The 14,094-nt window shown below is 47.8% G+C and overlaps 1 protein-coding gene across 4 annotated transcripts in view; it reads right to left on the bottom strand.

Annotated features, from left to right (window-relative positions):
* The window catches only part of cacna1ha (calcium channel, voltage-dependent, T type, alpha 1H subunit a), an 806,165-nt gene that overhangs the window by 118,733 nt on the left and 673,338 nt on the right, over positions 1-14,094 (bottom strand). For all 4 annotated transcript variants that reach the window (XM_038819421.1, XM_038819419.1, XM_038819420.1 and 1 more), the window contains 4 exons: positions 9,711-10,160; positions 5,867-5,967; positions 3,063-3,186; positions 2,772-2,840 (listed from right to left, as the gene is read on the bottom strand). In XM_038819421.1, coding sequence (XP_038675349.1) covers positions 2,772-2,840; positions 3,063-3,186; positions 5,867-5,967; positions 9,711-10,160 — 744 coding nt within the window. The remainder of the gene's footprint in view (positions 1-2,771; positions 2,841-3,062; positions 3,187-5,866; positions 5,968-9,710; positions 10,161-14,094) is intronic.

Below are 14,094 nucleotides of genomic sequence, written 5' to 3'. Positions count from 1 at the left end.
CAATAAAATAAATAAGGGTGGCATGCACAACAAAAACAGTAGACTGTAGGTCAGAGGAGATAATATTCAACTATAAAGTGTTCTGGTTAAACGGCATCTGGAAAACTGCAACTAGTTATGGCCCCGATGAAACAAGGAAGATATTTAAACACAGAAAGCAGCACTGAGATGAGTAACAAAGCTGATCATTTGGAAGTTGCTGTCTCAGGTACCTTGGTGAGTTACTGCAGTGTATCCTGTAGATAGTACACACGGCTGCCACTGTTCTTCAGTGGAGGGTTTGAATGTTTGTGGAAGGGGTAGCAATCAAGCAGGCTGCTTTGTCCTGGATGGTGTTGAGCTTCTTGAGTGTTGTTGGAGCTGCACTCATCCAGCTAAGTGGAGAGTATTCCATTACAGTCTTGATTTGTGCCTTGTAGATGGTTGACAGGCTTCTGGGGGTCAGGTGGTGATTTACTCGCCGTAGGATTCCTAGCCTTTAACCTGCCCTGATAATCTTTATTATTGTCACAAGTAGGCTTCCATTAACACTGCAATGAAGTTACTGTGAAAAACCCCTAGTCGCCACATTCTGGCGCCTGTTCAGGTACACAGAGGGAGAATTCAGAATGTCCAATTCACCTAACAAGCACGCATTTCAGGACTTGTGGGAGGAAAACAAGTACGCGGAGGAAACCCACACAGACATGGGGAGAACGTGCAGACTCTGCACAGACACTGACCCAAGTGGGAATCGAACCTGATACCTCGGTGCTGTGAAGCAATAGTGCCAACCACCGTGCTGCCCTGGTAGCCACAGTATTAATATGGCTAGTCCAGTTCAGTTTCTGATCAATGGTAACCCCAGGATGTTGATTGGACGGGATTCAGCGATGGTAATGCCACAGAATGTCAAGGGGTGGTAGTGAGATCCTCTCTTGTAAGAGATGGTCACTGACTGGCACTTGTGTGGTGCGAATGTAACTTGCCATTTGTCAGTACAAGCTTGGATATTGTACAGGCCTTGCTGCATTTGGACATGAACTGCTTCATTATCTGAGGAGCCGCAAACGGTGCTGAACATTGTGCAGTCATCCGCAAACATCGCCACTTCTGACCTTATGATGGAAGAGATTTCATTGATGAAGCAATTGAAGAGGATTGGGCCAAGGACACTAACCTGTGGACCTCCTGCAGTGATGTTCTGAAGCTGAGATGATTGACCTCCAACCACCACAACCATCTTCCTTTGTGCCAGGTAAGACTCCAACCAATGTAGAGTTTTCCCCTGATTCTCACTGACTCCAGTTTAGCTAGGGCTCCTTGATGCCATACTCGGTCAAATGTTGCCTTGATGTCATGGGCAGTCACTCTCACCTCTCCTCTGACGTTCAACTCTTTTGTCCATGTTTGAACCAAGGCTGAATCATAGAATTTACAGTGTAGAGGGAGGCCATTCAGCCCATCAAGTCTGCGCTGGCCCTTGGAAAGAGCACCCTACTTAAGCCCACGCCTCCACCCTATCCCCGTAATCCCATCTAACCTTTTGTTCACTAAAAGGCAATTTAGCATGGCCAGTCCACCTAACCTGCACATCTTTGGACTGTGGGAGGGAACTGGAGCACCTGGAGAGAACCCACGCAGGCACAGGGAGAAATTACAAACTCCACACAGACAGTCACCCGAGGCTGGAATTAAACCCGCGACCCCGGAGCTGTGAGGCATTAGTGCTAACCACTGCGCCACCGTGCCGCCAAAAGGCTGTAATGAGGTCAGGAGCTGAGTGACCTGGTGGAACCCAAACTGAGCGTCCATGAGCAGGTTATTGCTGAGTAAGTGTTGCTTGACAGCACTGTTGGTGACACCTTCCATCGCTTTGCTGTTTTGGAGAGTAGACTGATCGGGCGGTAATTGGCTGGGTTGGATTTGTCCTGTTTCTGAGAGGAGCAATACTGGTAAAGTGATGGAAAATGTTAACTCAGAATGTTACTTTAAATTAAACTATGGCTAGGATTTTCCTGCCCTGTGCCTCCCCTACCCCCCATTGGCTGCCAGCAGTTTCTTTCAGTCTCGCCAACTCGACAGGTTTCTGCAAGGCTCGCTCGCCCCACCTCCAGGGAACCCCCTGCTACAGGGGGAGGGGGCGGGGGTGACTTCAACGGGACCGGAAGATTCTGCCGGGAGAAAGGGTCAGAAAATCCCACCTTGCAAGATTGGATGAGACAACACAGGATCACACTAGTTAAAGTAATTTTAAGATTGATATCATTAAACCCTTCTGACAAAAGGAGTGACCAATATGTAGAATAAATTTTCAGATACACTAATCAAGGCACAAAGCTTTGAAGCACTTGGGAAACAATTGGATACTTCAACGATGCTGGGGAGGGGGAAGACGGCACTGTGAGGTTGAGGTGAAGCATCAAGAGGAGCTGAATGGCTGCCCTCATCTCAAATCATCTTGTGATCAAAGTCCCTTTAAAATTCCATTGTTGCGGCCCATTTTATCAGTGCTTCTTTTGTGAGTCGCACACATGCATCCTTTCTCCCAGAATAAGGCCTATGTGGTATATTTCAGGCTACCATGCCACTACCCACTCGAGGAGTATTGAAGGAACATTGTTTGCAGTCTTGCAAATTTTCTGCACCTCAGGAAACAGCTGAAATGTTAACTGTATCTTCCTCCATTGGAGCAACCTAACTTGTGTGTTTGCAGCATTTTCTGTTATTTTGGCATCTCCTTGGTTATTTGGAAAAAGTAAATAAGTGCAGAAACACACATGGGAGATTACCTTCAGAGCCATTTCAAGAACAAAAATAGCAGTGAAGATGTGGTTTGAGACGCTCAAAAACATCCGTTCCTGTTGAGGAAAGGGAAAAAAAAACAGGAAATAAATAAGTGTTAAGTGAGCTGTGGATCATTACTCAACCAAATAATTTGAAGATGCTACTAAGCATATGACTGAAACACTAAGAAGTCTTTAGAGCAAAGAAAGCAATTAGTTTCACACTATTTATCATAGGCAGCCAACTCAAGTGAAAATGTGAAATTCTGTGGCTGAGATTGCATGGCAGATACTCACTGTACTCTTTGGGTCTATCGCGGGTCTTTCAAGAGCAATAGTAATGCAATTCAGAAATATAAAAACCAAGACCACATGGTCAAACATCTTGTGGGCAATGATCTTCTCGCACATAATGCGAAACCTTAAGATGATGAAAAAAATGTACGTCACTCACTTGCAAATTTTACTGAAAGGTTCGTCACTTTACATAGTGGGTGCAATTCACCCACCTCGTTGCACCCAGTGCGGAACCGACGGAACAGGTGAATCCCCTGAGAGCCCCAATTCGGGCTCTGCGCCGGGCCGATCACGAGTCACCAGGCACGCTCCGCCTTGCTGGGCGAGATCCAGATCAGCATATTTAAATGAGCTATTCAGCCACGTCTGAGAGACCGCAATCGGGCGCCGTTTAGCACTGATTTCCATAAACATGGACCAAACGGGACGGGGGGCTCGAAGGCCATTAGAGATCCCCAGGTGAACGGGGAAAGGGAGAGGGTGCCCGGGAACTTTGGTACTGGTGCTGCCAACCTGCCGCCGTGGCAGTGCCAGGGTGATAATGCCAGGGTGTCGGGGTACTGCCAGGGTGCCTGGGTGAAATTGCCAGGGTGTCCGGGGCACTGCCAGGGTGAAACTGCCAGGGTGTCAGGGGTACTGCCAGGGTGAAACTGCTAGGGTGTCAGGGGCACTGCCAGGGTGAAACTGCCAGGGTGTCCGGGGCACTGCCAGGGTGTCAGGGGCACTGCCAGGGTGAAACTGCCAGGGTGTCAGGGGTACTGCCAGGGTGTCAGGGGTACTGCCAGGGTGCCTGGGTGAAATTGCCAGGGTGTCCGGGGCACTGCCAGGGTGAAACTGCCAGGGTGTCAGGGGTACTGCCAGGGTGCCTGGGTGAAATTGCCAGGGTGTCCGGGGCACTGCCAGGGTGAAACTGCCAGGGTGTCAGGGGTACTGCCAGGGTGCCTGGGTGAAACTGCCAGGGTGCCAGGCTGGCAGTGCCAAGATGCACAAGTGGCAGACTGGCCTGCCAGGGGTCAGGTCTGGAGGGAGGGGGGGCATTGCCCATTAGAGGGGGTGGGTGAGGTGGGTTCGAGGGGCCATTAGAAGGTTAGGAGGTGAAGGGGGGGAGGTCCAGAAAGTGAACCGGGGGGAGGGGGGTGTCAGCCTGAAAGGGGGATGCAGAGATCAGAACAGCCAGTCAAAATGGCACCCTGGTCTGTGAGGACCTGGTCTGCTGGTGAGCTCAGCTCGCCAGTGCAGGAAGTCAACTAAAGTGTGGCCTCGGTGATAAGAAACTACCTGAAGCCCCAAAAAACGGCCAAGTGCCAGTGAATAGCAGGGTGAATCTCGGCGCCACAACCGTTGAATCACACTCTACATGTATTTATAAGAATATATATAATGGCTGAAAACTTCTAATCTCCAAAGGGTTGTAACCCAGAAAATACACTAGGGGACTTCTAAGACGTCCACACGCATGGACAGCATGGGAATTGCCTGGGAAGTTTAAGCTTCTTGATGGACAACTGCCCTGCACTGTGAACCATCCAGTACTCCTTTAAATCAGAGTTTTTGGATGGTTCCAACTCTCTTTGCAGAATAGTTACCCAAGAAATGTTAGAAGGGTCAAAACCACTTCTAACTTCAAAGTAATTGTATTACTAACATCCCCAACTCCCCCCAACTAGACCCCCTAACTACCCCAACTGACCAGCTTCCCCACCCAGCCCCTGATCCCGACTCCCGCAATGACTCTCCTGACTTCCTGACTACTCTCCCCAACTCCCGACTATCCACTGACAACTCCCAACCCCCAACCATCCTCCCCACACCCCTAATCTCCCGACCACACTCCAGCCCGGCTAGCCCTCACACCCCTGACTACCCTCTCAGCCCAACTTACTCCCAACACCCAACTCCTCTCCCAGCCCAGCTACCCTCAACGGCCTATCGTACCTCTCGACTATACCCCTAACTTCCAGCTCCCTTCTTCAACCTCCCTCCCCCCTACCACCTAACCCACCCCCCCCCACCCCGTGTTACCATCCTGCCCCACCCCATGACCCCTCTCCCCCTTATCAACCTACCTTCTTCCTGGCCAGCCGACCCCCACCCCCTCCAACCATCCTGACCTTCAGTCACCTCTTACCTTACACACTTATCTTTTCCCCAGCTCGTCAAAGTGGCTAGGCCCATTCAAATGATCTAGGTTACATCAATTGGTGCCATAAAAAGAGGCGTGACATCACTTCCTTGACACTGCTGATTTGCACTGGAAGGAGACTATAGAATCTACAGTGCAGAAAGAGGCCATTCGGCCCATCGAGTCTGCACTGGCCCTTGGAAAGAGCACTCTACCTAAGCCCATACCTCCATCCTATCTCCGTAATCCAAAAACCCCATCCAACCTTTTTGGACACTAAGGCTAATTTAGCATGGCCAATCTACCCAACTTGCACATCTTTGAACTGTGGGAGAAACTGGAGCACCCAGAGGAAACCCACGCAGACACGGGGAGAACGTGCAGACTCCGCGCAGACAGTGACCCAAGCTGGGAATCGAACCTGGATGCTGGAGCTGTGAAGCAACTGTGCTACCCACTGAGATACTGTGCCGCCACAAAGCTGTTTCATTGCACATTTCTCATCAGGCCTGGGGCAGAAGTCTGGGGGAGAAATGTCTGCACCAGACTAAGGTGAGTAAAAAGATGGTGATTGCCATCTATGAAGTTCTGACCCATCGCTTAGACCAGTGAGAGCTACTGTTAAAAGTAGCAATACAATTAATTCTTGAATGAAAAGCAATCTGAAATCAAAACACTTCACCTGTTTTGCGGAGCGAATAAATAAAGTGCCCAGTCCTCATGTGTTTTACACCAACTTGGTTTGTATGGCTCCAGAAATTGCCGGATTCTAAAACAGTAACTCTGTAATGAAAGGATAATGGCTGCTTTAATTTGAATACGGTCAGTAATTACAATTAGCTTGTAAAACGCAAGCATTGTTGCAAATTTTTATACTTATCAGTAACAAAAGTTAAGAGACAACCTTTATTAAAGGGTCATCAAAATAAAATAGTATATTCAGTTGACTCTTGCTTTAAAGCAAGAAAACTATGTGAAAGCCCGTAACTTGTAGAGGAGAATGTCATCAGAAAAAAGAAGGGAAAGTGTTTTAATTAAGGTAATGCTTGAGCTGTTAAGAATGGACATGAATTTCGTTACCTAAGTCTGCTACCGGACATTCACTTGTAGGTGATTTAGTGCCTACACATTAATAAAGTGGGTGACATTAGGAGTTTGGGCCCGTAAGACATCAGACATAACATCATAACATCCTCAACACCCTGATCTTAGGGAAAGTCTGCCACATGGTAAAAGTGCAGAGCTCATTGCTATGTGTGGCTGGTTTCCAAGTGGAAACTGATGAAGGGATTTGTGCTGGCAAATGAGGCAATCTGTCACTACTTAATGTAGTGGCTGCGAGATATTTTACTATTGCTAAGAATAAAGAATGGGCAGCACGGTAGCATAGTGGTTAGCATAAATGCTTCACAGCTCCAGGGTCCCAGGACGATTCTCAGCTGGGTCACTGTCTGTGCGGAGTCTGCACGTCCTCCCCGTGTGTGCGTGGGTTTCCTCCGGGTGCTCCGGTTTCCTCCCACAGTCCAAAGATGTGCGGGTTAGGTGGATTGGCCATGCTAAATTGCCCTTAGTGTCCTAAAAAGTAAGGTTAAGGGGGGGGGGGGGTTGTTCGGTTACGGGTATAGGGTAGATACGTGGGTTTGAGTAGGGTGATCATTGCTCGGCACAACATCGAGGGCCGAAGGGCCTGTTCTGTGCTGTACTGTTCTATGTTCTATGTTCTAAATCAATAGTGGAGAAGATGAAGGCAGTCGTCACCTTGCTGGGCAGTTAAGAAACTTCCCCTATCCTGGAAGTACCCAGAAACCCGAGCTCCAGGGAATTGTGCTTCTGCCTCCATTGTAAATTGCAGCTTTGTAATGCAAAACTCCCTTGCCATATCATAGTAGGCATGAATTCATCTATATACACACACGTACCTCTCTTTTATGCCTCTTTCACCAGCAAATATAGAGGTATACCAAGTGGAATGCTCATGAATATGGGCAGAATTGTTCCAAAATATGGCAAAGTGTCAAATTCTGATTTGTACCATCACTCTGGCAGGACCTCAGAGCCGGCAAGCCCATCTCTGCAGAGATCGGGGTGCCCTTTAATGTCAAAGTGAAAGTAAAGGCATTCACACTGGCATCGGGACTTCAATGGCCCCACCACCAATCGGCTTCTGTGCCCTCCCCCCATCATCACCAGCATTGGGGCAGCATGGTGACAGAGTGGTTAGCATTGTTGTCTCACAGCGCCAGGGACCCAGGTTTGATTCCGGCTTTGAGTGACTGTGTGGTGTTTGCACGTTCTCCCCATGTCTGCATGGGTTTCATCCGGGTGCTTCGGTTTCCTCCCACTTTCCCAAGTTGTGCAGGTTAGGTGAGGTTACGGAGATAGGGCGTGGGAGTGAGCCTAGGTAGGGTGCTCTTTCGAGGATCGGTGCAGACTCGATCGGCCAAATGGCCTCTTTCTGCACTGTAGGGATTCTATGATTCTATCCCCACATAGTGGGAACTCCCCCACAATAGGGTTCCCTGGAGACCCAGTCCATTGGCTCCACCTCTGGCAGTGCCAACCTGCCAGTGTCAACCTGGCAGTCAAGTTATTACCAGATTGACACCGCCAGGTTAGCACTGCCAGGGTGCCAGGGCATGTCGATGACCATCCAGTAGCTAACACTGGCCTCCGTGTCCTTGATGTGGTCATCTCAACTACTGCTCTCCAGCAGTTGAGACCTGATTAGGTCGCTAGTGCAGGAGCAGGGAATATCTCATTCTGAGATCTCACCGGCACAAAACCCATATTGGCTCTCTTGCAAGAGTTGGCAGCCATAACATGATTTGGGTATGCGGTGAATGGGCCAGGAAAATCCTCCCCTATAAATGTGGGACTTCTGCATTAAATAGCAACGGCAAAAGACTCAGATGATAGATAGGGGCTCAGTGCCAAGTTGCTGGAAAACTACATTGGAGGAATTGCATGGTAAAGAGTCAAACTATTGCTTGGACTCTTCTCGTCTTAGAAGATTCCTTGACATCAGGACAATTTCCAAGTCGCAACCCCAGTGGTATCTGCTTTACACCCGCAGGCGCAAGCTTTCCAAAGATATCTAATTAAGAGGCCTCCTCCATTTAAGGATGGCAGGCAATTTCCAAGGCAGGAGACCCAATCAGTGGGCCCAAATATATGCATAGTCGGCAGATCCACTGCAAGTGGTGGGCACTGCTGAAGCATGTAGGAGGCAGGATGGAGGCACTCCCTGAAGCCACATGAAAATTTAAAAATAAAGAATGGTCACAACTGACTTGTGTTGAGAATTTCAGTTCCCAGTGGCAGCATATTGCCTCAAATTAATCCATCAAATAACTCTAATTAGTTACCAGCCACTGTTGGGCAACCAACCACTGTCGCTGTGCACCAGCCTCCAGCAAGGTCATTGGAGACAGGAATGCATCAGGAAGTCGACACAATGAGTGACAAGTAAAATTTGCTCCTGGACGTGTCTTCGCGGGATTGGGGAGATTCTGTCTAATTAGTGCAAGCAGCCAAAATAAATTGCTTTAACCTGTTAGACAGACTGCCTTTTCATTCCACACTCTCCCAAAATAACTGAAGGGACCATAGCATCCACTTAATATGGGCACCACAAACTAAAGTGCATCCCTGGTATAAAAGAACAGTAAGTGCTGAAGAACTCAGCAGCTCTGCAGCATCTGTGGAGCAGCTGAGTCCAACTCTGTGGGCAGAGAAACAGAGCCACTGTTTTGAAATCAATGCGACTCCAAAGTTCCAAAGAAGAGTTATCTTGATCTCGAAACCTTAACTCTGTTTCTCCCCCCACAGATGCTGCCAGACCTCTGAATTTTTCCAGGACTTATTGTTTTTATTTTAAATCTCCAGTATCTGTCGTTTTTACTTTTATTTCCGTGAATCCCTAGTGCTGAGTTATGGACAAGGAGGAGGCAGGAGTTAATTTAACTATCTCGAGCACTCAAACTTAAACCCACTGCTTGACAACATATTCTGCACTACAGGTGCTCCACAGGCCTGTGCACCTGATATTGTCCATGCAGCTTGTAAAAAATTGGACTTATACCACTGTTGCACAGCAATGCACAGTTTTGCCTCAACTAACCTAAAGAACTTGATAAATTAAATTAAATATTAACCTTCTTCAAATGATTTATGCAACAGAACATTTTTTGCAAAGATAATGTGCACTATAAAGATATTCAAGTTGCATCCATTTGATATTTTGCTATTGGGATTCAGTTAAAGCATTTATGTAAAACTATTTAGCCAAAATATTAAACATTTATCCAGGGCAGCAATAGTTCTGTTTAATAAAATTTAAATTTGAAATTCAGCTGCGCAACATGAACACTTAATTAATTTATACCAAATGTCTTTGCTTTTTTAACCTTAACTCATTGAAAATAATCTAATATTGCACAGCAATTTCAATTTTGATGAAATGATTCTATATGGGCTACATAAAATATCCCAATTTGCAAAGGGCTAATTAAACAAGGTAAATTTACATCATCGATTTCATCTTCATAATCGTTTGGGTCATCTTTATGATTATCCATACGAGGTAAGACCTCATTTGGAATATTTAAGGATTTGCCATTGCAGTCTTGATAGTCACAAGGTGTCATGCTGATTGGATTCAAGGTCACAGGATGTCGCAGTACTGGTACTTGTAGTAGTTCAGGCAAATCTAAGGATCCTTTGGTATCGAAAGATTCTGCTCGATGGTGCAAGGACCATCCACTAAGGCTGCCAGCTTTGCTTGACTTTGCATCTTCTGATTCATCATCTTCACCACAGATTTCATGCCTTTCGCCAGAGAGCAGAGATTCCCTTTCACTTGACTGATTCTTCCTCTTCAAGCTGGGTGCCCTACCAAGGCTATGCCAGCTTGACCGGCGACTACCCCAATTACTGCTGGTGCCCCAAGGGACACAAGGTGAACTGCGAATACTGGACTGGAAAACACAAATAGATACATATATATTTATGGCAGTGAAAGATTAAAAGGATGAATACAATACAATGTGAAATGGATATTATCAATTCCATTATTCCCAATTGGTAAATATGGTAAACTGATTCTTCTGCTCTTCTGAATCTTCTACACTCATTTCAAATCCATTTTCTTACTGGGGCATTGTTCCTTGAATGTTAGCATCATAACAGTGTTTCATCAACAGTTATGCATCATCACAGGAGCCTACCCCTAAGGAGATTTAGATGGGTTTTGAGGAAAAGAGGGTGGCAGGAATGTGGAACTCGCTGCCAATAGGGTGTTAGATACGGGTCCCTTCACAACAATTAAGGAGCATTTACATGAGCACTTGAAATGGCAAAGTATACAAGGCTACGAACCAAGTGCTGGAAATGGGATTAGAATAGCTAGGTGCTTGATGCCCGGTGCAGACATGATGGCCAAAGGGTATCTTTCTGTGCTGCAAACCTCTGTGGGGACAATTCTCTGGCTGCAATGCAACCGGCTCAAATCCCACTAAATCGGGAGAATAGCAGGAGAGGCCCGAAACAAGATTTGCACCAGGCGCCAAAGAGGGCGTGATGCTCCAGCTGACATTATCTGGTTCACATCTTCACTGGGTGTGAGCCACCCAGCATATTAAAAGGAGCATTCACAGATTCAAAATCAACTTTTAAGGGAAACTCTCCTGCATCCTGCTATTCTCCCTCCCGCCAACTGATGGGAATCACGATTGATCCCCACCACCGAGACTCGGGGCAGGATTCTACATTTGGGAGACTAAGGGCGGGATTCTACGATTGCCGACGCCAAAATCGTGTTCAGGGATCGGCGGAGAATCAATTTTTACGGCGAAGTCGGGGCGGTGCCATTTTTCCGATGCTGCGTCACCTCAAAAACAACGTACTCGAGGAGTACGCTGCACACCATTGGGCGGCCTCTGGACATCATCTGAAGCCCTCCTGCGATGCTCCGCCCTCGATGGGCCGACTTCCTGACGCCGTCGGTCGTGTGTCCTCTCAATTTTCGTAAACCTGATGTGGCGGCTGCGGACTGTGTCCAGCGTCACCACAGTTGGGGGGTGGGGAGGCGGGGGGTGGTGAAAGAGCTGTTCCGCTGGCAGGGGAGGCTTCGGCAGGGGCTGGAGGGACAGTTGTGGGGTGGTGGGAGGGGTTACAGGGCGGGGGGCAGGTCTATCTGGCAGGCTGTGTCCACGCGTGGCCGGCGCCATGTTGTATGGCACAGCCGCCGCAGTGCGCATTCGTGGCCACAGACCCGGCCATTTTGTGCCCATATCGGGAGGTAAAGCCTTTACATGGTGCAGCTACTAGCCCCTGCCTGACGGAGCATCGGTGCGGGATGCCACTGAATTTTTCGTCGTAAGACCAGACGCATCCTCCGGACATAGCCACAGAATCAGAGAATCCAGCCCTAAGTACTCCTACCGGAGTAGAATCATTCCTGGTCTCCATTGGCACTGGGAGCTGGGGCTCAATATGTGATTACCTCTCTTTTGCCAAGCAAATCTATGCAGGGCAGGAGCTTGCAGGATTCTGTCAGAATCCCGTATGGGGCTGCTATTTTGAGTGGGTGGTCCAATACAGAGGTCCAGTGGCATGCCCCCTCTCCCCCACACACAAATCTTGCCCCCTACCCCCCCGCCCCCCCGTCCACTGACAGGTAGGGGCATCCTCCTCCCCACCACCACGGGAATTGCGGATTCCCCACACAACATACGCATGAGGGTGACCCAAACCCCACTGACCTCCCATCATACCCCCCACAGCGACCCCATCAGACCCCCGACAGAGATCGATCAGACTCCCAACAGAGACCCTCCCTATCAGACCCCCAACAAGACCTCCCAACAGACCCCCAACAGAGAACCCCCATCAGACTTCAAACAGAGACCCCCCCCCCCCATCAGAGACCCATGCCTGAAAACTGAAGAGCAATGCAGGCATTTGGTTGAAAAATCACAGAATTTTCACTGATCCTTTCCTAACATCTGCTGCCTCAGCCAGAAGTGTTCAAAACAGCAGCTGTTACAAATCTCAGAGATTTCCTCAAAAGCCCAGTACACTTCAAATGGCTTGAAATCCCTTGACAGTCTTTGAAATGCAGATCTTCCATTAAATTTCTCACAGCCATATATTGCACTAGCCAGTGATTGAGTTTTATTACTCCAGAGACAGCTGTTTGGCGATGTTCATTGATCTTTCCCATCATATTTGAATGCATCTTTCTTATTGTGCTTTGATGCTAACCACAATGCTTATAAACACTCTTGCTATGATTGACAGTTTTTGCTTGCAAAAGAAGGAGCCTGGGACACTCGTAACAGCTGTTGCTCCGAACAATTCTATCTGAGGCAGGTCTCTGTGAATCTAATCTCAATGTTTATTAACATCTGGATATGATTGACAGCTCCTGATCACATCAAAAACAGTTAAGTGCTTTGTGCTGAGAAAAAGAGGAAGTGAAAGCACTTAACTCTTAGATATTTATAAACATTGTGGTTAGGTTCAAAGCAGGCTACTTGAGATACATTCAAGCGTGAAGGGAAATAAAAAATAAACAATGCAGTCATCTGTTGTCTGGAAGCTGTCAATTACAGCCTGCTAAAAACTCTTTCTCTTTGAAGTGAGTAGAAGTTTTGCAGATGAAAGAATCCGCGGGGGTATAGAGTCTTGTGATGCAGTTTTCTATGAAGTAACACCTGCTGCTTTCTAGTCCTCTGTCTGAGACAGCAGCGTAAGGGAAGGTGACTGAAAAAGCTGTGATTTTTTTTGCTCCTTCCTGAACTGCTCTTTAGCTCTCGGGCAGGGGTGACTGATGGAGGGGGTGGGGGGGGGGGGGGGGGAGGCGGCTCTGTTATGGGGGGTCTCTGTTATGGGGACTCTCTGAAATGGGGGGTTGCTGTTATAGGGGGTTCTCTGTTATGGGGCGTTCTCTGATGTCAGGGTGGTGTTGACGGGGGGCCCTGGTGGGGTGTCTCTGGTGGAGGTGTCTCTGATGGGTTGTTTCGTGGGGGTTTCTGGGGAGTATCTCTGGTGGGGTTCTCTGATGGGGGTGTCTGGTGGGATAGTCTTGTGGGGGTCTTTGATCTGTTGTCTGGTAGGGATCTTCTGGTAGGGGATCTTTAGTGGGGGGTCTCTGATGGGGGTTTGAGAGGGGAACTGGGGTGGGCAGGATTTGCATTGTGGGGGTGGGGGTCCTCCGATGGATTTTGGAGGCACCTTAATTACATACTTACCACCGCGACTTGCACCAATCCACGCCCATGTGAATCTTGGCCCAAGGGGCCGGAGCATAACAGAGGCGTGGAGAATCCGTATCTAGACCGTTAATAGGATGCAAATGGGTTTCTTATGAACCATTAGAATCCTCCCACTGGTATGAAGCGCAAACCTTGATGCCGCCGTCAGCAGGGGACCGGAGCATCGCAAACACATCCGTTTTTTCCCCAACACTGGATTCTCCCCCATATCAGGAACCTTGCTAAGGAAGGGGTGCGGTGGAGAACCCAGCCCACTAAATGGTGTATATGTCAGAAATACATTTTACATTTTATTTTAATCCCCTTCCTGATGTTATTCATATTTTGAGGTTCTTCCATTGACGGATTTTCCAATTGATTAGATATTTTGTACTGTCAACAATGTGAAGCAATAAAACACACATACAAGATAAGCAGCACACAAGATAAAGTAGGACATCAATGATATAGTAAATAATTTGGTTTTGGAATCTCTTGAATTAAGCAAATGACAACTGCTGAATTTATGCGTCTCTTTGACAACAAATTACCTCGCCATTGCAGGAATGAAAGATATCTCATTATTTGGAGCCCCTCCAAAAATCAATGACAAGTGGTTGGAGATCATGTTAATATCCCTTTGTTCTATCCTAAT

This window comes from Scyliorhinus canicula, chromosome 15 (genome assembly GCF_902713615.1).
Source record: "Scyliorhinus canicula chromosome 15, sScyCan1.1, whole genome shotgun sequence".
In the NCBI taxonomy this organism is placed as follows: domain Eukaryota; kingdom Metazoa; phylum Chordata; class Chondrichthyes; order Carcharhiniformes; family Scyliorhinidae; genus Scyliorhinus; species Scyliorhinus canicula.
This window is presented reverse-complemented; position numbering and strand designations above follow the sequence as displayed.